General features: G+C 41.1%; 1 protein-coding gene across 2 annotated transcripts in view; it reads left to right on the forward strand.

Moving 5' to 3' along the window:
• The window catches only part of POU6F2 (POU class 6 homeobox 2), a 1096545-nt gene extending 1075097 nt beyond the window's left edge, over positions 1-21448 (forward strand). For both annotated transcript variants that reach the window (XM_029589525.1, XM_029589526.1), the window contains 2 exons: positions 9647-9815; positions 15835-21448. In XM_029589525.1, coding sequence (XP_029445385.1) covers positions 9647-9815; positions 15835-16339 — 674 coding nt within the window. In that variant the 3' untranslated portion in view covers positions 16340-21448. The remainder of the gene's footprint in view (positions 1-9646; positions 9816-15834) is intronic.
• The last annotated feature ends 1934 nt before the right edge of the window (positions 21449-23382 follow it).

The following is a 23382-nucleotide window of genomic DNA, read 5'->3' on the forward strand; positions in this document are numbered from 1 at the left end:
GATTCAGCTCTGCAGATCCAGCAATGTTGGGACGTAAGTCTGGTTAGTCTGTACGTCTGTACTTTTGCTGCGCTCTTTTTCATGATGTAATTGATTAAAAGCATGATGCTTTTATTTGATGGACTCTACGTAAAAAAAGATCACCTAGGAAGGGGTACGCGACGACCTGAGCTTTTGCTAAAGGGTACGTATCAACGGTTCCCACTATTTTCTAAGGAAAAGCATGTGACTTTGTTAGGCCAACGGTTGGGCTTTAGGTCAAATGATGAAACAGCGCTTAAGTAATGGTTACCGATTATGAATGGGTAACCATTTGATTATGAATTCTCCCGGTTTCGATCTTTTGTTTATTTGTATGTCTTAGTTGCAATATCGTGATTGCTCCCAAAAAACCTTAAAGGTAAAAGGTAGCATATTTAACAAAACATATAACGACGATTGGTTATAATGGGGCGATCGGTATGGCTTCGTCGTTGAATATAACGGTAATCGGGCATTGCGGGTTATATGAGGAGGCGGGGTATATTAAAACTTTCTTACATAAATCTTGAAAACCTGCGGGTTATGTGTGTGGGCGGGTTATATATGTGGGCGGGTTATTGTCGTGGAAATACGGTACTCTGAACAATTTTGTGTCATCTGCAAATTTGATTATCTCACTCGTTGTATTTCTTTCCAGATCATTTATAAATATATTGAACAGTAAGGGTCCCAATACAGATCCCTGAGGCACTCCACTGTCCACTCCCTTCCACTGAGAAAATTGCCCATTTAATCCTACTCTCTGTTTCCTGTCTTTTAACCAGTTTGCAATCCACGAAAGGACATCGCCACCTATCCCATGACCACTTCAGATATCATTAATATGAACTTTTTCCGATGGAATTTCGTGGAATAGGCTAAGTCTGGAAAAATTCTAAGATTTTGGCCGTAGAAGTTTTGTTTTTGATGCCTAAACTATGACTTTAATACTGAATCTCTATCCATCAAAATTGCAAATTGGACAATTAAAGTTGCCCTTGACTGAATATTAACTTCAAAGGATTTCTCTAATATATCAGTTAAGTTTAAATTTACTTCAGATTGTTCCTCCAATTGCTGCTTTTCTTCTTTCCCCAGTTTCTGGGGGAGATAAATTCTTGAAATAGCCAGAATAGCCGACTCTGAATATTTTAAAACATTCATTAAATAACTTCTAAACAAGTTTTTCGCAGAGATCAAATGAATCCTTGGAAAATTTAAAACTCTAAGGTGTAGATTTTACAAATTTGTGCACACGCGTACTTTTGTTCGCGCATCAGGCACAAACAAGAGTATGCAGGATTTTTATAGATACGCGCGTAGCCACGTATCTGTTAAAATCGGGGATTGGTGCGCGCAAGGCTGTGCAAAATTGGCAACCTACGCGCGCCGAGCCGCACAGCCTACCTCTGTTCCCTCCGAGGCCGCTCCAAAATCGGAGCGGCCTCAGAAGGAACTTTCCTTCCACTCCCCCCCCCCCCCGCACCTTCCCCTACCTAACCCACCCCCCCCAGCCCTACCTAAACCCCCCCCACCTTTGTTGCACAAGTTATGCCTGACTGAGGCAGGCGTAACTTGCGCGTGCCGGGCCGGCCGCCGACTCGCGATTCCCAGGCCCGGGAGCCGTTTCGGAGGCCTCAGCCACTTCCCCGAAATGCCCCCGGGCAGGAACCACGCCCATGGACCCGCCCCCAAATGACACGCCGCTGCAACACGTCCCCCGACATGCCCCCCCCAGGAAAGCCCCGGGACCTACGCGCATCCCGGGGCTTGCACGCGCCACCGAGCCTACTCAACATAGGCTCGGCATGTGCAGGGGGAACTTCGGGCAGGTTTTTGGGGGGTACGCGCATATCTTACGCGCGTACCCCTTTGAAAATCTGGCCCTAAGTTTCTGATTTCTAATTTGATTTTCCAAGAATTCAAGTTTATCCTCACACATCTTTTCAGACCTGATCAAATTAGATTGAATTTTCTCATTTTCTACGGATTTACCTTCTAAGATATTTACTGTACACTCCAGTTTCTCCATTTTTTGACTAACAATTATATTTTGCTGCAACACATCCTGAATTTTTGCAGACTGAATTTTGCATCACAATAATCATATTACCTATATCTTCCAAAGAAAACTTCTTTGGAGTTATAAGTAATGCCATCTCTGAGGTTGTTACCTGTATATCCTCATCTCTTATCCCTATAGAGGCCTTCCCATCTTGGTCAGTTATACCCCCAATTCCTGTAAGAGGCAAACAGGCTAGTAAAGCACAGAAATATGACCGCTTTTCAAACCAGTTCGAGAGCAAACTAAGGGGGTCATTTATCAAAGTGCTATATGGTGTTTTCGCATATGAAAAATGCCTTTAATGTGTGTGAAAGCCCCATAATACATGGTGTGATGCAACTGAGAGGATATTGCAGTGGGATTTGTGGCCAAGAGGGCTGGAATCACAGGTTTTGTGAAGCCATATTGCATTGCTTTAATGTGAATTAACTACACCTTTTTCATTTGCATTAAGCTGTGTGATAAGGCTTTATCATGTGTTGCAATGTTAGAGAGAGAGAGTTGGAGAGAGAGAGACTAACCATAATGCCTTCACACTAGATAGGTATTTATATCTCTATGGGAGGCCCACCTAGTAGCTCGAGGTAAGGTTTAGGAATTAGTATAGGGGTTAGGGGCTGGCCACTTTGACATTCAAAGTGAGACGTACGCACAGAACAGTACTCTCATGTGAAGATTTGATGACCTTCGGAGTGAGAAAACTCACCCAAAGATGAGATTTGTGCAATGTTCTCTCAATCTAGCTAGTCCTGTATCAAAGGGGGAGTCATTTTCTTGATTCTCTTGGAGGGCCAGGACAATATTGCTGGTTTAAGTAAAGAGATGTGAAACACGTTATGGATACGAAGAGTGGGAGGCAACTGGAGTTTAAAGGCGACTTCATTAATCTGTTTAATAACAGGAAATGGTCCTACATACTTAGGTGCAAATTTTAGAGATGGGGTACGTAACTTGAGGTTCTTAGTGCTTAGCCACACTAAATCTCCTGGCTGAAGGGGAGGTCCCTTTCTCCTCCTTTTGTCAGCATGTCTCTTGATTTTACTGGAAGCTCGTAGCAACAGTTTTTGAGTCTTCCCCCCAGAGTTTGGTCATTGATTGCACCGTGTTCTCCATGGCCGGACAGGATGAGGGTGTAGCAATGGGGAGAGGAATCCGCGGATGTCTCCCAAAAACTAAAAAGAAAGGTGATGTTCCACTTGCTTGTGTAACATGATTATTATGTGATAACTCGGCCCAAGGTAAAAGGGATGCCCAGTCATCGTGTTTTTGATTTACATAGCATTGTAAGAAGGTCTTAAGAGACTGGTTGGTGTGTTCACTTAATCCGTTGGACTGAGGATGATAGGCTGATGAAAATTCTAACTTAATCTGAAATTTCTTGCACAAGCTTCTCCAAAGTTTTGCCATAAATTGCACCCCTCTGTTTGACACAATACTAGAGGGTAACCCATGAATACGGAAAATGTGTCGTGCGAAGAGTTGGGCCAATTCTGAGGCAGAGGGTAGTCCAGGAAGTGGGATAAAATGGGCCATTCTAGAAAATCGGTGGATAACTACCCAAATCACCGTATTCCCCTCAGATGGAGGAAGGTCGGTTATAAAGTCCTTGGTGATCTGTGACCAGGGTTTCTTTGGAATAGTCAGAGGCTGCAATAGTCCAGCCAGGCGTTGTCGCGGAATCATTTGGGCAGCACATGTAGAATAGGAGTCCACGTAACTCTTCACATCAGATCTTCATCGTGGCCACCAATAAGAACGTGAGTCGAGGTTTCCAGTTCTACTAATACCAGAATGTCCCGCGTACTGGGAGTCGTGAGCCCATTGAAGAACTTTTTGTCTAAGTTGCTTAGGTACTACCATTTTCCCCACCGGAACCGTAAAAGTGGCTGCCACCATTATCTTCACTGGACCAATTATATGGTGACATGGTTCCAGAGTATCCTCTGGAATGAAACTTCGGGACAATGCATCTGCTCTAACATTCTTCTTTGCGGCCCGAAAATGTATCTTGAAGTCAAACCGACTGAAAAACAATGCCCAATGAGCTTGTCTAGGATTTAAACGTTGAGCCTGTGATAGGTAGGCGAGGTTCTTGTGATTCATATAGATATTGACAGTATATTTGGCCCCCTCTAGAAGATGTCTCCATTCCTTCAGTGCTACCTTGATTGCCAATAATTCCCTTTCTCCTATGGCATAATTCCTCTCCTCTGGAGAAAATCTTTTGGAAAAATAGGCACAGGTAAGTAATGTTCCAGAGTCATAGGGTTGTAATAGAATGGCTCCAACACCTACGGCTGAAGCGTCAACCTCCACAATGAAAGGCTTTGCTGGATCAGGTCGTATGAGGCATGGATTTTTAGTAAATTCTTGTTTTAGCTGTTGAAAAGCCTGGATGGCTTCCACGGGCTAGTTATGAATTGGGACTTTTTTCTTTGTTAAGGCAGTAAGGGGGGCTACCAAGGTGGAGTAATCAGAAATGAATTGTTGATAATAGTTGGAAAACCCCAAAAATCTTTGTAAGGCCTTCAGCCCCGTGGGTTGAGACCAATCCAAAATGGCTTTAAGTTTCTCCGGATCCATGCGTAGGCCTTCTTTTGAAACAATATACCCCAGAAATGGTAGCTCCTCCTGATGGAAAAGACATTTGTCCAATTTAACAAATAATTTGTTGTCTCGGAGGCATTGTAACACTTGCTTGACATGACGTTGGTGTTGTCGATGATCCTTAGAAAAAATTAGCAGTCGTCCAGATAAACAATGACATGGGAATATAGCAGATCTCGAAAAATGTCATTAATCATATTCTGGAAAACTGCTGGAGCATTACATAGGCCAAACGGCATGACCCAATACTCGTAGTGTCCATTGTGCGTGTTAAAGGCCATTTTCCATTCATCCTGTTCCTGAATTTGGGCTAAATTATAGGCTCCTCGCAGATCGAGCTTAGTAAAAATTTTGGCTCCTTTTAGACGATCAAAAAGTTCTGATATTAAAGGAATCAGATACCGGTTTTTCTTAGTTATGGCATTTAGACCTCTATAGTCGATACACGGCCGTAATGAGTCATCTTTGTTTTTGACAAAAAAATATTCTGCTCCTACCGGAGAGGAGGAAGGTTTAATGAATCCTCTTGCAAGATTTTCTTGGACATATTGTGTCATGGCTCTCGATTCTGGCTCTGATAAGGTATAAACCCTCCCCCTGGGGGGCTTTTTGCCGGGAAGTAATTCAATTTCACAATCGTAGGAACAATGTGGTGGTAGCATCTCAGCTTGTCATTTGCTAAAGACATCAATAAATTCTGCGTAGTGACTGGGTAAAGCAGCTGGATTCTTCATGGAATCAGAAGTGATAATGTTGGGTGGATGAACGATCGTTAAACAGTTGTGTTGACAATGGGAGCTCCATTTAGCCAGTTGCAAGTTCCCCCAGTCTAAGTGGGGTTGGTGTTGTCTCAGCTAGGGTAAACCTAAAATAATCTGGTTGACAGAAGAAGGAAGAACGAATAATTGGATGGTTTCGTGATGAAGTACTCCATAGTCATGTGGACGGGTTGAGTTATGGAGATGATCCTTTCTCCAATGGGTTGTCCAGAAACGGATGAGGCTACCAAAGGAGTTTTGAGACTCTCGGTGAGAATATGGAATCGATTGACCAATTGCTCCTCAATGAAGTTGCCTGCAGCTCCGGAGTCTACAAAGGCCTGACATTGAAGTGTCTCTTGTCCAAACTTTAAGGATACGGGAATCAGAATCTGTGGAGAGGGACTAAATGGACCCAGGGAGGCCTCTCCCACTAAGCCTAGGCCCGAGAGTTTCCCGACTTATTCGGACACTTGTTAGCAAAGTGTCCTGGTCCCGCACAGTATAAACAAAGATTGTTCAGTCTCCGCCGTTGCCGTTCCTGAGGAGTTATGTGACATTGGTCAATTTGCATGGGTTCCTTGGATGCTGCTGGAGTCTCCAAAACCCAAGGGTTCATAAGAGGTTGCTGAAACTTTGGGGCCAAGCGAACGGGTCGTCGCAGCATGCCCCTCTCTCGAGAGCGTTCCTGGACGCGTAGATCCAATCGAATGGCCAGATGAATTAACTCCTCCAAACTGTTGGGTATATCATGGCCTACCAGTTGATCTTTAATGATTTCAGAAAGTCCTTGTCGAAAAATGGCCGTGAGACTGTCCTCTCCCCAACGTAATTCTGCAGCTAATGTATGAAATTGAACCGCGTATTCCCCCACTGAGCGAGACCCTGTCTTATTTGGAGTAATTCTGCTGATGCTGAAGCAGAACGGCCGGGTTCATCAAAGATTAGATGAAAGTCTCTCAAGAATTGAGTTAAATTGTCTAAAAGTGAATCCTCTCGCTCCCAAAAAGGAGAGGCCCAGGCCAAGGCCAACAGAGACAAAATAAATGTGAACTTGGTTCTATCCATCATGAATACTGCCGCCTGGAGAGAAAAGTGCATACGGCACTGGATGATAAACCCTCGGCATAGCTGCGGATTCCCATTGAATCGTGGTGGTGGAGTTAGACGTACTATAGGAGGAGGTGTTGGAGCAGCCGGATTCAAGACTGACAGAGCATCCATTCTTGCCACTAGTCTCTCCAGTACTCCTGTGACTTGATTAAGTTCCCCCTGTTGCTGCTGGATGCGGGAAGCTAACCCGGGAATGGCCTGTAGTGCTGTTAAATCCACGGGATCCATGGCCTCAGCTAACTGTTACGATTTTGTGAATCCTTGAAGATTAACAGTCTTACCTTTAGGCCAAAAGGATGGATATAGGGCAGTAAGTAAGATGGTGTCCACCCAACCAGTGAAGGCACACCAGGAATAGTCCAAATGTGATCCTGGGTCGAGGCAGGCAGCGAGGCAAGTGTAATCCAAGTTCGGTCCGGGTCGAGGCAGGCAGCAAGACAAGAGTAATCCAAGTCTGGTCTGGGTCGAGGCAGGTAGCAAAGCAAGAGTAATCCAAGTCCGGTCCGGATCAAGGCAGGTAACAAGTCAAGAATAATCCAAGTCCGGTCCGGGTCGAGGCAGGTAGCAAGGCAAGAGAATAAACGGAGAGGCAAACCAGAATCCGAGCAGAGCACCAGCACAAGATAGCCTGTAGCTGAGGCGGTTATGCTGAAGTCAAGGCTTTTAAATACTAAAGTTCTTCCCGCACAATTTGCTGGACTTCCGGGAATGACGCGCTTAAAGGGGGCGGAGCCTCAGCCTGAAGCTGAGCCCAGGACCCTGCTGAGCCCAGGACCCTGCTGGGTCCTGGGCTCTCGTGCGCAAACGTGCGCAAACGTGCGCATCTTGTGCGCATGTTTACGCATGAAACAAGGGGCGGTCTAGGGTGTTCTCTGACGAGGCCAAACGGCATACATGCAGGTTACTATTTGATAAGAAATGTGTATTCACATAATTTTACATCTGCTAATTATCTTACATAATTGACATCAGACATCTGTTATTTACTCTAGGTTGGATGGGAGGTCTGGGTGAACTGGGGTAGTTTAGAGTGAAAAACTAGGAGGGTCTTGATGACATTTATTTATTTTATTTATTTATTTAACATCTCTTTTATACCGATGTCCGTTCGCACATCGCATCGGTTCACAGCGAACAAAAAACTTTTGGGCAGTGCCCTTACATATAACAGATAACATGGTGAACTTGGAAACATATACATAATTTTTGGGAGGAGCCCTTACATGACATAGATTAGGACTGGGAGAACTGGGGGAGATTTTGGAGAATTGGTGATTTTAATTATGTGCACATATTTTAAAATACTCTGACTTCCATGTATAAACAAGATTTACACGAGCAAGACACAGTTTTTATCATGTGTAGAATATGTGTGTGTAGGTTTTAAAAATACGTATGAAATGCACACACTTTCCGTGCATTGCAGATATTCACGTTTAAGGAAACAAACATGCATATTAGGGGATAGACATACGTATTTTAGAATGTGTGTACCTGAATATGCACAGGTTATAAAATCCTAAAGTTGGTCTCTGCGTGATCATATACGTGCGTTTATGGGGCTATGCAGCGTTTTTCGAAAGAGTTATCCTCTAAGGGGATAATTTTCAAAAGGAGTTATGCGCGTATATGTAACTATTGTAGCAATTTTCAAAAGCCATTTACTCAAGAAAAACCCAGGAGAGGATGTTTGCTCTTGAATAATAGTGTGCTTTCAAAATGTAAGACATTTGTAGCCTTTTTCTTCTGCATCTGTGTTTCAAAAATAAGGATTTGGATTAAATGTATATTACAGAAAATTACACTATTGAATGATGTGTCACCATTTCTTCAGAAAAGGAGAAAGGAAGATAATCATGAAAAATTGTGATAAATCAATATGTGACCAGTAAAAATAAAAAGTGATTTACTAATTTCACTATAAATTAGGGGTGTGCACAGATTTTTTTTTCTTTCTTTATATTTTATTTTGTTGTTTGTTTTGTTTCTTTTCATTTATTTAAAACAAAAAAATGAAACAAACAAAATTTTAAAAATTAAAAAAAAATAGGAAAATCAAAACAAAAAAAACCAATGGCAGGTCACACTGGAAAATAAAAATGACCCTCCTGGGCCTCTTCTCTGACCCCCACGTCTGTCCTGACCCCCTCAAACCCTCTTTACCATAATTTTCTTTCTAAATGGGGCAGGAGAGATCTCTAGTTACTCCTGCTCTGCCAGTGGTGGGCTTAGAACTGGCACCAGCAGACCAAGGCCAGTGCCATGGTTAATTTCTTCCACTAGCATGGGTATGGGCTTGGCCGATACCATTTTGTATGGAAGCGATCAGCAATGACGCAAGCCTCAGTCTGTCAGTGCCATGTTTAAGCACATCACCGGTGAGGCAGGAGCAACCAGGACTCATTCCTACCCCATCGAGAGAGAAAATTATGGTAAGAGGGTTTGGGGGGGGGGGGGGGGCGGCATTGAAGGGAAAGCCCGGAAGGGGTTTCATGTTCTTGTTGCCAGTGGTGGCAGTGAAAAAAAATGTGAAAATGAAAAGAATGAAAACAAATGAAATTTTATTACACTTTACCATTGCATTTCAAACGAATGCCCATCCCTGCTATTAAGAGGTCCATGTTCAGCCAGATAAAGTTAATCAGATAACTTTGTCCAGCTAACTTTATCCAGATATTCAGCCCGAATCCACCCTGGCTGAATATCTGGTCTAACGTTAACAGACGGAATTGTTCAGGTAACTTTAGGACAGCTATTTGCCTGCATAGAGTTACCAGGGTAACTTTGTCTAGCCAGTGCTGAATATCAGAGCTGGCCAGACAAAGTAAAAAACCACCCACCAGGGACACTCCCAGCACTGCCTCTTTTTGTCCAGGCATATTTTGTCTCAGCGTCGATTTTCCCAGACAAAGTTTAGCTGGAAAATGAAGAGTATAGAAAAATGTTAAATGTTGGGGTTTGTCTGGCTAACTCCAAACATTAACCAGCCATCCCCCTCTGAATATGGACCTCTAAAGGAGTATAAAACTGAAGTGTGTGAACTGATTTAAAGTATTTACACTCTGAATGTCTGTTTTAACAGATCCCCAGACAGCTACTGGTGAGGTGGATGGGGTAAATCTTGAAGAAATCAGAGAGTTTGCCAAAGCTTTTAAAATTCGGCGCCTATCTCTTGGGCTGACACAGACCCAAGTTGGTCAAGCGTTAAGTGCCACAGAAGGTCCAGCCTATAGCCAGTCTGCTATCTGCAGGTAACACATCACATAACAAGTTTCATGATCCTTTCTGCTGCTCGCAATAGTGTGTGTCTGTTTAAGAATTTTTTTTTTTTGTTGTTTTTAAATTAATCCATTTTCTTGCTTTGTAATTAAGAATCATTTCTGGAGGATTTTAACATAGGAAGTAATTTGCCAGATAGGATTTGTGAATGAGTCTAAATTAACTTTTCTTTCCCTGGTATAAGTACTACAGCAGGGTATTCTATAAGAAACAATCCATGGCCATTCTTTTTCTTGAACAAAGCAATAGATGTTTCAAAATTCTAAGAACAGAAAAATGATGGTTTAGCCCCTGTACTCTGTAGTACAGGAGATTCAAGTTTGAGTCTCCTGCTTATACGTGACAGGGCTGGCTGGGGAGGGGAGGTGGATGCTGTTACTGCAGTGATCCCTGAAGGAGCAATACTGCCTGGTGAGGGTACATGTGTCACCCAGGCATGACATTTGTAAAAGAGTGAACCATAAGAGGTATGAAACTGGTCCCCAGTTTTGGTGCTTTGTTCTTCACTTTAGGGTAGCTCGAGTCCAGATGGGGGAGAAGATTAACTTCCAGGACCCTAGGTGCCATCGACCACAGCAGCTTCACACTCCAGCCTCAAAATCTCTTGAAGGTGCCAGAAGGGGAAAATCAAAGGCAGGGGAACCAAAATCAGAGCCACAGGCAAAAGCCTTTCAGTCACATCACTGTCCATTCATCCCGTGCACATCCAAGAAGGAAAAACAAGGAAATCCAAAGGAGTCCAAGTTTGGTGTTCCAATAAAAACAGTCTTTACTGTAACTTAAGAAAAGGAAGATCCAAGCCACAATACCAAAAATCAAAAACAGCATCAGAAATTTAATGACAATGAATATTATTATCAGATTATCCATCTTAGGTATTATCCATCTTAGGTATTATCTTCCTTCTCACTTCCCACTTCTCACATCATTATCCTGATGAAAAAAATGTCCTCACCGGTGAGGGTGAGATAACTAAAGTGCATCTCCAACATGTATCAACACCATTGGAAAAATATATCCCCACCTCCAAGAAAAGGTTCAGCTGGGTTACCAAAACTTCCCAAAATCTTCAACTGTAAATCCGACTTGTCCAGAGCTGAGACTCTGGGTTCTTCTAGTCCAAAGTCCTTAACTCTTCTCTTTCCTCTCTTGCTTGGGCAAAAGGATATCCAAATCCCAGCCCTCAGGGAGATAGGTGGGGGGTTACTCTTCCCTTCAGACCAAGAAGTCAAAAAAATCTTCAAAACCAAACTATAGTTCATATTTGGGAGGAGTCTCTGCAAAGCAGCTCCTATGGAATGAGACTCAGGAGGAATCGTTATCCTTCCTTCATCTGCAGCCAACTCACCCCACTCCGTTGAGATCCTGGAAGGAATCTCTAGCTCCTTCGGCTGCGCCTAACCCTCTGAAGTTCTGAGCATGCTCCTGGGCAATATATAACCCATATACCCCCCTCCTGCAGCCACTGAGTATTCAAATTACAAGGGCACTATTAGTGATGGCTTGGACTCCCCGTCACAGGCAGAAAAAAAAATTGGGGGAACAAAAGCCACCACAGGCAATGGGAGGTGCTTTGGAAGGGCTTTGTAGAAAGGAAGAGGCTGGTTGTTAAGTTCCATCTGCCCCTGGCTGAAGGATGACATTATTCCAAACCAAACGCTGGCCGAGAGAGGCAATGGTTTTCGTGAAATGAAGATCTGCGTACAGGGGGACCTTTGTTTTAACTGAAAATGCGAATGAGTGCTGCGTGGAACAGTTCCGGCTGTTTGCTACAGAATGTTTATTTCTCAATAGTGATTATTTTCCTATGCAGCTCTGTGCTCTAATATAGAAACAACCTGGAGTTCTCGCAGCCACTTCGAGTACTTTATTCTCCTTACCATGTCAAAATATTGCAGAAGATAGGGGTTTTTCTGGTTCTTGCAAATGTGATCTTTTCAGATGGGGGATCTCTTAATGCATCGGTAGTACATGAAAACATGCCATGCTGTGCCATTTCACCCTTTGCTGTACCTACAGTCCCTGATGTGATGATATTTTGAGGGATTTGTCCTTAAATATTTTTGCAATAAAATGGAAGAAAATATGTGCATCTAAACATGCTGAAAAATAAAATAAAGTAACCGTAGTGTTAAAGTGGATCGTAGGTTAGAAATTGAAACAAACCCTGTCTGTGCACTTAGATATGAGGTAGCAAACATACTTAGGTAAGAGCTTTTTCCTCTTGGGCAATGCTTTATAGTCCTTCTCCGTCAGCACAAACCAAGGAACCAACTCTGAGCTCAATTAAGTGGATTTTGTTCTTGGTGATCCATGAAATGCTCTGTCTTTTTATCCACTCTTTATATTTTTAATGTATTCCCCATAGAACAGAAGTGTTCTTTTCCTGCAGTTTAAGACTAAGGTTATAAATAACATCAGTATGGGGTAGGGAACTGGCAGCTCACATTTTGCTGAATGATTTTCCATAAAACCCATTGATTGTTGTTAAATACAAAAAAGCTCCATAGGATCCTCTCACTTGCCTGGCCTCCCCTACTGTTTTCTCTTATAAGATACCTCCCTGTAGAAAATAACCTTTATTCAGCCTATACAAGGATACCACTGCTGGGAAATTTGTTTCTAGGCTTGTATATCGTTAGAGCAAACAACATGTAGTGAAGCTGCAGCACGAACAAGCAGCACCAATGATACTGATGCTGTTATCACCTCTGCCTTGGCAGGCACCATGGCAGGACGGCAATGAGCACTGACAGCACAGCACTTTGCGGAGACTGTTAACTTTCAGTAGTTTGAAAGCTGCCATTTAATGTGCATTTAATTCTGCATGTTGGGGAGCTGCTGTTGTCACCACGTTTGCCTTTGCTGCATTAGTCTTTTCATTTAAAAAAAAAAAAAAAAACTCCTCACAGGGTTGGGAAAGATAACTGGGTAAGTTTTACGCAGTAAAGTTTGAATGGATAAGCTGCTCTTACCCAGCTAATCGTGCAGCTGAATATTTTTCTAAATCTGCCAGCTCAAAATGTAAGCAAGTAGATTTAGGACTGCTGCTTATGCAGTCAGGATTATCCATCTGAATTTAGCCAGTTGGTGCAGAATATTACACGAGGGGCTCAATATTCAGCACCAATATTCAGACTTATCTGGCTAACTCACATGGGATATTCAACCACACGGCTGTGCTGCTAAATATCCCCCAATAAGTCACTAATTAGCCAGATGTGTGTTTTCTAGCTGTCTTTAGACCTGCTATTGAGCATGCGGCAGGAGATAGGCACATACTCGCCGGCCCAACTTTTGTGTATATCGCCCGATTTTGGCATGTGCTGGGCTTTTAAAATCCACCTTTTATTTGAAATGCAAATTCACCAAATGTGCTATTTTTGCCCATTTTCTTTTTTCAATGGAAGAGGAAAAGAGGTGAAGGGCATCAGCATGCTGTATATGCCTCCTCCCCCAGTCTCCCCGAGGTCAGCATTGTAAACTTGGCCTGTCTGTACCCACAAGGAGAAAATCCCACCTAACATAGCCCAGTTAAATGTATGTCACCAATTAAACACAGGTCTCTCATTCATGACTGATTATGTCTGTCTTTTGACATTCATTTATTTATTTTTATTTTGGACACCTTAATTAGCTGTAATAATTTATTTATTTATTTACGATTTTTATATACCGATGTTCATTTCAAAAGAGATATCACATCGGTTTACAATAAGGTACAATAGGTAATTCACTATCCCCTAAAAGGGCTTACAATCTAAAATTTTTGTACCTGAGGCTAAGAGATTACAAAAATAAAATCATCAAAATCAAAGTTCTTATATATATATATATATATTATAATAAATAATCTATCATGATAATTAGGCACAAAGTCAAGGTGCATCATAAAGAGCTACAATACAGTATGTAAATATTATGGTAAGGTGCACAGGCTGGATTACCAACTGATAAGGGCGACTAGCATTTTCTTTTTAGGCAGTGAAACCACACACTTTTTTATTTTTTAGTAGCTGCTGATAGCACAGGGTAAAAGGTAGAGGTAGCACTGATAACTCGAGCTAAAGTAAATAGATCAATACGGGCATAGAATGAATGGTTAACGTAGGTCACACAGGCAGTCAGTAAGGGAAGTCCCTTTCCCAATGAGCTTGCAATCTACAGAAGCCTGGGTGTGAGCCAGCCCTACAATGACTGTGGCTGGCTTATATGACCAGGATGGAGATTAGGGCATGTGAAACCACCAAGATCATTGTTCTGTCAATTATAGAACTACAGAAAGTGAAAAACACACACAGTTTGACAGTGTATATGGTAGCAAAAACATTGTAGTTAACATACCTGTCTATATTAATGCCTGAATTGGATTATTCATAGATTTCTTATGCATATATATATAACATATGAATATAATGTTATATATATATGCATTATATGTTATATATATATATGCATTATATATGCATTATATGTTTTTTATATATAGATATATATATATATATATATATATATATATATATATATAAATTATATAATTTATTTTTAAAAGAAAGCTGTGAATAATATATATATATATATATTAATATTAGTGTTTCAAAAAGTGAGTCTTGCCTGCAAAAATGAATTTCTACATTTCAAAAAAACCTAGCAGTGGCTTTCAGAACATTCAGTCTGATCACCATTTATATTTCACCTCTGTACATTAAGGATTCATGATTTGTTCCCCTCAATTGGTTCCAGGTGAGATGCTGCATTTCCTCTCTTTGCATTTACCAAAGTCACCCTCAGAGTGTCTTCAGAATTCTCTCTGTTTGATACCGCTCCATCCTATTTAACAGAACACCAGCTCAAACTGCTTCATTATGAAGCATAACCATGCCAAATGCATCTGTGTCCCTTTCAAAGCATCCAGCCATCTACAGATTCGCTTCGACTGCCAAAAGCGATCAGCAGCACAGGAGGAAGGGGGGTGTCCAGTTGGATACAATGGGGTATAATCTATAGCTACCTAAGAGAATTAGATGCCAACCTGTGCAGGGAGAAGAGGAAAAACAGACAATGAGCTATACCTGGGTCACTGGGAATTTAAACTTAAGCAAAATATAGTATCTAATTGATCCATCACAGAGAAGGAGCTTGCGGATTTTTTTTTACTGAGAAATGAAGTAGATTCAGCTCTGATGACTCAAAGAGAAGAATGAAACTGTGAATAGTAGTTTCTAGGTAATGCACAATATTTGTAAAACAGAAGATTATACAGTAGCAAAAAAAAAAAAAAAAATAGAAGAAGTGTGATGGCAGAATGCTGCATACCTCATTTACAGGAAATGATATCATTCCGGTACAGTTGGCAGGTACCTCACAATAAACCCAGCTTGGTGCCAGTTCTCACGCTGTGCTATTATGCTGGGTTTCATTTCAAAGGGAATGATCAATCTTACCAGACCCAGTGGTGAACGTATTCAAGCTAATTAGAATTGGCCTGGCTGTCGGAACAGAGCACTACCGCACCTCCAGGATACCTGTAGCCACAGAAGAGGCACAGTGGTACATGTGCACATGCTGTTGTGAGAATGTATTGGACACATTTCTAGCAGCCATCTTTCCTACCTAATATTGAAAAGCTATGGCGTTTTGTTTTAAAAAAACGGAGAGGGTGGGGAGGGGGGGTGGGAACTGTACTGAAGAGTTTATGAAAACAGATTATCTGAGATGTAATTTCCTGTTTGGGGGATTTATTCTCGTGCTATTTAGAAAATGTCTTGGAACAATTTTTTTATTTTTTTTTAGCCATAGTCCAGCTAGCTATGTATTATTTTGCGAACGAGTGCATGTTTGTGTGTGTTCTTAGAAAAATATGCCAAGGCGATAACTTGCATGGCCCTCTGTGAAGTGGTCTTTGCCAGTCAAGCAGTCAGGCAGGCAGGGAAGTCCCACCCTGGCAGAGCATCAGTGTAAAAGACTCTTCTTTCTCAATTTTCCCCTCAGACACACCATCCTGAGAAGCCACTTTTTCCTACCACAGGAAGCCCAAGAGAACACTATAGCTAGCAGTCTGACAGCCAAACTGAACCCTGGCCTTTTGTATCCTGCCAGGTTTGAAAAGCTGGACATCACCCCTAAAAGTGCCCAGAAGATAAAGCCGGTGCTTGAGCGGTGGATGGCCGAGGCTGAGGCCCGCCACCGAGCAGGTATGCAGAACCTGACAGAGTTTATCGGCAGCGAACCCTCCAAAAAGCGCAAGAGGCGCACCTCCTTCACCCCCCAGGCCCTGGAGCTCCTGAACGCGCACTTTGAGAAGAACACGCACCCTTCGGGGCAGGAGATGACAGAGATCGCAGAGAAACTCAACTACGACCGGGAAGTGGTCAGAGTTTGGTTCTGCAATAAGAGGCAAGCCTTGAAGAATACCATCAAACGTTTAAAACAGCACGAGCCTGCCACAGCCGTCCCAATGGAGCCATTAACGGACTCTCTGGAAGAAAACTCCTAAAAAAAAAAAAAAAAATTTTTTTTTTTAAATTCCCTGCGAAACTGAACTCTGTGAAACACCCATTTAATTCCCCACCCCCCCTGTAAGTAAAAAAAAAAAAAATCCCCAACTGGACAGAGCAATTTCTAAGCGTCCACGAGTTTTCCCAAATAAAATATACACAGCACTTAGCGTGTTTGTGTGTGTGATAGCATTAGTTTTAATCCTCCTATCCCCGAAAAAGCCAGTTTTCTAATGAACTTGAAGTAAACCAAATAACTGCTTCCTTTTTTTTTCTTCTGTGTATTATAATCATGTGAACATGTTTAAGAAAAAAAAAAAAGCTAAAACAAAACAGAACAAAAAGACAGAAAGAAAGAAAACTTTAATCTGGTAAAAAAAAAAAAAAAAAAAGCAAAAGAAAACAGAATACAAGTCTGCCACCTGAAGGAGCCCAGTGTAGCTTCTCAGGTACCAAATGTTTATTCAATCTGAATAACTGTTAACCAAAGTCAGAAACATGGCATCGCAAACTTTAGATTGCTTAGTCATCTCTTTTTCTTAAATGTAAGCTGTGTTACCAATTTTTACATTTTGTACTTCAGAAGAAAACAAACAAACAAAAAAAAACAAACCCAGTTCATTTTGATTTCCTCTCGTGCCATGGTTGGTCCTGCACAGGCTAAGACAGCGCTATATCAGTGGTCACAGTTTTGTTTTTATCATGCACAGTTTTCCAGTCTCCAAGTGTTCGTGTGCCAAAACTATTTGATGGGGAAGAGAGGGAAAATTTACTTTTCGGTTTATAATTTTAAAAGAAAAGGGAAACAGTATTTTTTACTCATTCACTTTAATGTCTTTTAAGCGTATTCCTCAGACTTGTCTCTCCATCTCCAGGTGTCTGTGGTGGATGAGGGATGGTTATAAGCAGGTCTTAGGAACAGCACCACTGTTGGTACAGGGCAGGTGTTTTCTCTATTACCAGAGCCACGAACCAGGAGTATTTCAGGAAAACTTTCTTTTTTTTTTTTTCTTCTTCTTCTTTTTAACATAAGCCAACATTTGGCCAATGCCTTGCGGTCATGCTAGGGTTCTCTCTGTTGTGAAGCAAAAATATTTGTTTTGAAAAAAAAAAAAAAGTATTTTAGCCAAAGAAATTTTCTTGAGATTTTACTACAAACACAAATTAATCAAACCAATGGATATATCGGGACCTCATGAGGACTTCTGGAGCCTTCCCATTCCATCCACAGAGCATCTTACCATTACTGCTGCTCACGCTCACTGTATCTTGGTTTTTGTTTGTCCGTGCAGAAAACTGGTTTGGTGGGGGGATCTGTTGACTCTGTTCCTTTCCCTTTTCCATCAATTGCTATTCTCGTGGTATCTTTTGTGGCTGGGCGGGTATGTTTATGTATGTGTGGCCATATTGAAATGATCGGGTGGTTAAAACGAGAAGGCTTTTTGATAATCATTTCAGAGGAGGAAGGAAAGATGAGAAGAATTATATCCCCATGTGACTGCGACCGTTTAAAGTTCACATGCAGGCAGCTGGCAATCAAGGGGATGTTTGCTCTTTGGCATTATCTGGCTCATTTAAGATTATGTTTGATATTGACAGCAAACAGGAAATAAACTGTAAAGGAAGCTGGGGCTGGGCTCTTGCATTTTAGGCTTTAAATATTTCAGCAGGGTAAGGTCAGTGGGTTTGGAGCCCTATTTTCAAAAGGAAGTCATGGCTCCACTGGAAGACTTGCATTTCTTGATAGTTTTGGAACCCACTGTGCAAGCTTTCCCACAAACTCTGCCATGCTTGAATTTCCAAAGAGACCAGAACAAGCACATATCTGTGATAAAAAGGGGCCCCCTCTGCAGGCATTGCCATGCACTTCACTCCCACCTGCCCATTTCTCTCTTGAATTCAGACAGCTGGTGAAAAATTTCTGGCAAGTGTGCAAATGTGCTAAATGAAAAAGATGGGCATCCTCGGGCATATGCGAAGAAACAAAACACATGATTAACAACATGCAATGGACACATGCGCTACAACAAAGAAAACCAGGAATAATGTTCAAAGAAATGTTTTATGAGGGAACTGCTCTTTTATTTAATTACAAAATGAAAAGAAATATCTTTAAATTTTGTTTGCATTAGCACCACTGTGTTGTTGAATTATTTCACCAGGCACAAAATTATTTCTAAGGTTTTTGACAGCCCTGCCCCAGCACACGTAGCAATGGCACACAACAAAATTTTCCAGTTGTGTCCCACTGACTTAGGGAACCAAACTAAGTTTTTGAGCATCTTCAAGCATTGTGCGTTTTCTTTGTGTGTGTGTGGCAGTGTATGCCTTCTTTTGCTATAGAAAGCATACCAATTTCTGTATTTTTTTTTATAAATAGGGCTTTTGATTCCTGGGGTATGAAATGGTTTTACAGATAATATATCTACTTTGGAGATGAAAATGTATCCAATTTGTCATAGAAACTTAAATAACTATAATAAAAATATTAGTTTGTGAGAAATAATTCCTCCCTACTTCCTCCATTCTCCCCAACTAATCATTAAATACAGATCAGAATATTGTTAGCCCACAGAAACTCTACATATTTCTTGCATTTTTTTTGTCCATGCTTACACATGGCTAATTCAATCATAAGTCTCCTGCTATTTTGTTTCCATTTACAATGAATTACAGGAGAAAAAAGGAGGTAGAGAAAGTGTAAGATGTTAAACACCCAGGTAAATGAGGTATTTGTCCCACAAAGTGAAATTAATTCATGTGCAGTGATCTTTTTTATGGTTTTATAATTCTGTACTGTCTTTTTAAATGGTTTGAGCATTGTTGTAATGCTTAACTTTTTTACTTTTTTATTTTAATTGTTTGATACAGATTAATAGAAAATTGTATCTTTTTTTTGTACTGTGCTGTATTTTAAAAGTATACACAGCAATGAGTAATAATCATATTAGAACAATCAATGGAATACTATTGAATTATCACTTTAAAAAATACCTTTAGTTTTGCTACAAGAAATCTAAGAAGCTGTTAGCAAGAGAGCTGCAAATTTTCTATTTACTTGATATGATCAGTTTATATTAGGTATGATGTCATAAACAACACACACCCACACACTGTGGGAACCAATGAGATTTCATTCAATGTGATGTCATTTGTATTAAGTTCTGAACATATCTGCTCCCAAAGTACAGGATTTATGGGAATGGCAGGGAAACACATTACAAATATTTCAAATAACTATTAGTGATTTATTTATTTGATCTATATTCTGCCTTTCAGATACTTCAAAGTGGTTTACATTCAGGTAATGTAAGCTCGTACCTGAGGCAATGGAGGTCACAAGGAATGGCGGCTAGATTTGAATTCTGGCTTTCCTGAGTTGTAGCCAGTTGCTCTAACCAACTAGGCTATGCCTCCACTCTGAAGGTGTTTGATTTCTTGCTTGCTTGCTGTGTGCATTTTTTAAATATTGCACAGTTCCTAGAGGACCTAACCTTGTTTCAAGGTAGGATGCCCGAGCAAATACTTGGATATAAATTACGAATCATAAACAGCTTTTTGCATATTTTTAGCTATTATTTTACAGTTAACATTTTTACATTTCTTTTTATAAATGTTTTTATTGAGACATACTAATATCTTTTTAGTCTTCTGTTGTTCATGTGACTGATAGCATATCACCAGAACCTGAGTCCCAAGACTTAGCAGCTGCATGCAATTACCTTGGGCCTGATTCACTAAGGCATTTTCCCCATTCTGTGTCTGTGGGAAAATGCCTTGATGAATCAAGCCCTATGTTTGTGTGTTTAAAGCAGCAGTCCTCTGCACTCATGCTGGGAACAGGAATACAACTTGCCAAACAGTAGATCCTCCCAGGGAGTCACGTTTTCCAAATGGGTTTGTTTTGTGCAGACAGTGACAAGAATGAACCTCATTCTTAAGCCAGGGTATGATCTCAATCTTCTGTGACAAGTGTGCAATATTCTTTTAACAAAAAATAATAACCAGTGTTCCAGTCCCATTCTCTCTCACCCAATACATTGTCCAATGTTACATGTGCTTATTGTGCTGTGGTCTGGCCATGGGACAATTAGTCAGCACTTTGCTCAGGTTTTGTTCTGGGCAAGCAGACACACTTTAGAAATAAAGATGAAAGATGTTTCTGTGGCTTAAATCCCAAAAGGAAACATTTGGTGCAAATTGTTTTTGGCAGCTAAAAGAAAGTAATTTACAGATCAATCACGATGAGAGTGTTCTTATTTGTAGGTTATTTTTCTAAAACATTGACAGAAAATGGACCTATCAGAAGGTGGAACTCCATTTTACTGCATGCGTTGATGAGCTGCAAGAATCCCAGACTCTGGTGCTTTTGGGCTGCCGGGCCGACAAGGTTTACATTACAAGAGCTGTCTTTGTAGCTCCAAAGTGGGGTTGGAGAAGGTAGGAAAAGGAGAAGGCATGCAAGACATAGAAAATAAGGTTCTTCTAATTGGGGTGATTAGCGAGCTCCGGGAATCATAGTAAAGCAGATATGGGGTGACTGTCCAACTCAAGTTCCTGTGAAGCATGTGAGCCAATCCTGGTTTTCCAAATCCAGTTCCAAAGCATTCTGGGAACTCCTTAATGTGAAGCACTTTGAAACCGAAGTTTACAAATCAGGGCTGACTCACCTGTTCCCCATGACCATCAGGCCTGTGGATCCTTGCAAGAAATACACACGTGATTAAAGACACTTTTTTTGCCTTAGGAAATCAGGAAAATGAAATCAGACGAGCAGTTTGAGAAAAGAAATCACTCTGCATAGAGAGGCTCAGTGTTGGAATTCCCATGCTGTTGCTGGGACTGCTTCTTTAAAACAGAAACATGTGAGTTATGGTAGAAGACATAACCAACCATTTGCATTCACTAAGTCTGTTCTGGGCAACTTAAGCAAAAGGATTTTAATTTCTTCACATTAGTCATTGCAACAGCGAAAGGAAAGTAAACAAGGAGCTACAAAATGAATAAGTAGAGGCGTATCAAAGAACTCAAGCTATAACCAAAAAAAAAAAAAAAATAAGATTATATATGTGAAATGCCTTTGCTAGTCTTCTCAATGCTGGACCAAAGCTCAATGTATGTAGGTATATGCACATTGTATAGATATGGCTTAATGTTGCTGACAATCTTGCAATACTAAACTGTTACTATAAAAAGAACAACAAAAAATATAAAGGAAACCCTGAAACTGTTCATCAGTGTTTTACCTCAGTACGCTACCTGTAACCGATTAATGATCAACAGTAATGAAACAAAAGCAAAAAGAAGAAATCAATTTTCATGTCAACGTCTGACTGTAAAATCTGTTGGGATACTATTTTGTACAACGAGCTTCATTTATTTATTTATTTATTTGTTTGTTTGTTTAGGTCGTGTACTTTGCTTGAGTCCAACTTGAGATTTTACACCTGTAATGTGTTTGTTAATTTATTGTTATTCAATTTATTTATTTATTTATTTTTACATTTCTGTTTTGGGAGGGGAGGGTGGGAGGGGAGGGGAGGGCAGGGTCGTCGTCATCGTCAGATGTGCTGTAATCTAACGGGAATGGTCACCAGGGTCACTTCTGAAGCTCTGCCGAGAGATCCTGCTGCCTTTTCCATGCATAGAGAGAGCGCAGCGGGGCACAAGGTGGATCATGGCATGTGACTGATCGAAAACACAAACCACCACAAAATCCACCGCCGCAACAAGACAGCGAGACACCACGGAAATGAGGGGCTGGGTTGGGGTGGATTCGTGACCAGGAAGCCAAACTGGATATTTCTTCATTGCTCCTCCTTACTGCTCTGACATTGAAACCAAAGCTGATTTAACCTGCACAGGTTGCTTTTACATTTTATAGACTGAAAAGGAAAACCTGTACTCTAGAGCAATATCTGTATGGTCAGTAAAGCTGCACTTTGTGTATTTCTTAACGGCTTCAGATCTGTCACTTTTAATTTGTACCATAAAAATAAAGAATTGTTTGACATGAAAAAATACATTTTACGCCTCCCTGTTTCTCGTCTGCTCTCTTTACAGGCATTTAATTGGGAACTTGTGCTTTTTGTGACGTGGCAGCTCTGTCAGGTCATGCCTGCTTTATATCCACCCTTTTATCGTCCATTAGAATATTAATATTTCTTCACCTGTACTTCCCTGTACATGTTCAAGCTGAAAGTTCAAGCTGAACTTAGATAAGCCCTATATGCAGTGTTTTCCAAAAGGACAGATATGAGCTGTAACAGTATGTGACCCGCCCCTAAATTTTTTACCACCTCAGGAGCTGGTAGAGTTTGAGACACAGTAACATATTCCATGTCGGCAGAGAAAGAACCAAGCAGGCCGGCCAGTCTGCCCAGCAAGTTTTTTTTTAAAGTTATTATTTATGGGTAGTAACTGCTTCTCCACGCAGGTAACTCTCTTACCTTCTCAAATGGGTAGTACCTGCCACATTGTGCCATGTTACCCCCATGCCTTCTCTTAAGGGTTGTTAACTGCTGTTCCGTAGAGGTTGCCTCAGTTACTATGGGTTGCCCATTTTCTTCATTACCAGAAGGGATCCCAAGCCCTTCTGTATTTCATTACTGTTCTTTGTCTTCATTACCTCTTCCGGGATGGCCTTCCAATCATCTACCACCCTTTCCATGAAGAAATATTTCCTGCTATTTGTCCTGAGTCCACCCTCTTGGAGCCTCATATTATATCCCTTAGTTCCTCAGCTTGCTTTCCACTGGAAAAGATTTGATTCCTGTGCAACATAAATTATTTTCAGGTACTTAAAAGTCTGTATCATATCTTTCCTGTCTCTCCTCTCCATCCAGGGGATACATATTCAGGACCTTCACTCTCATCTCATATGGCTTTCAATGCAGACACCACACCATTTTGGTCACCTTTCCCTGGGCCACTCCCATCCTATATCCTTTTTGGGATATGGTCTCCAGAACTGAACACAGTACTCCAGGTGAGGGCCTCACCAAAGACCTGTACAAGGGCATTATCACCTTTTTCCCGCTGG

Source organism: Rhinatrema bivittatum, chromosome 2 (genome assembly GCF_901001135.1).
Source record: "Rhinatrema bivittatum chromosome 2, aRhiBiv1.1, whole genome shotgun sequence".
In the NCBI taxonomy this organism is placed as follows: Eukaryota; Metazoa; Chordata; class Amphibia; order Gymnophiona; family Rhinatrematidae; genus Rhinatrema; species Rhinatrema bivittatum.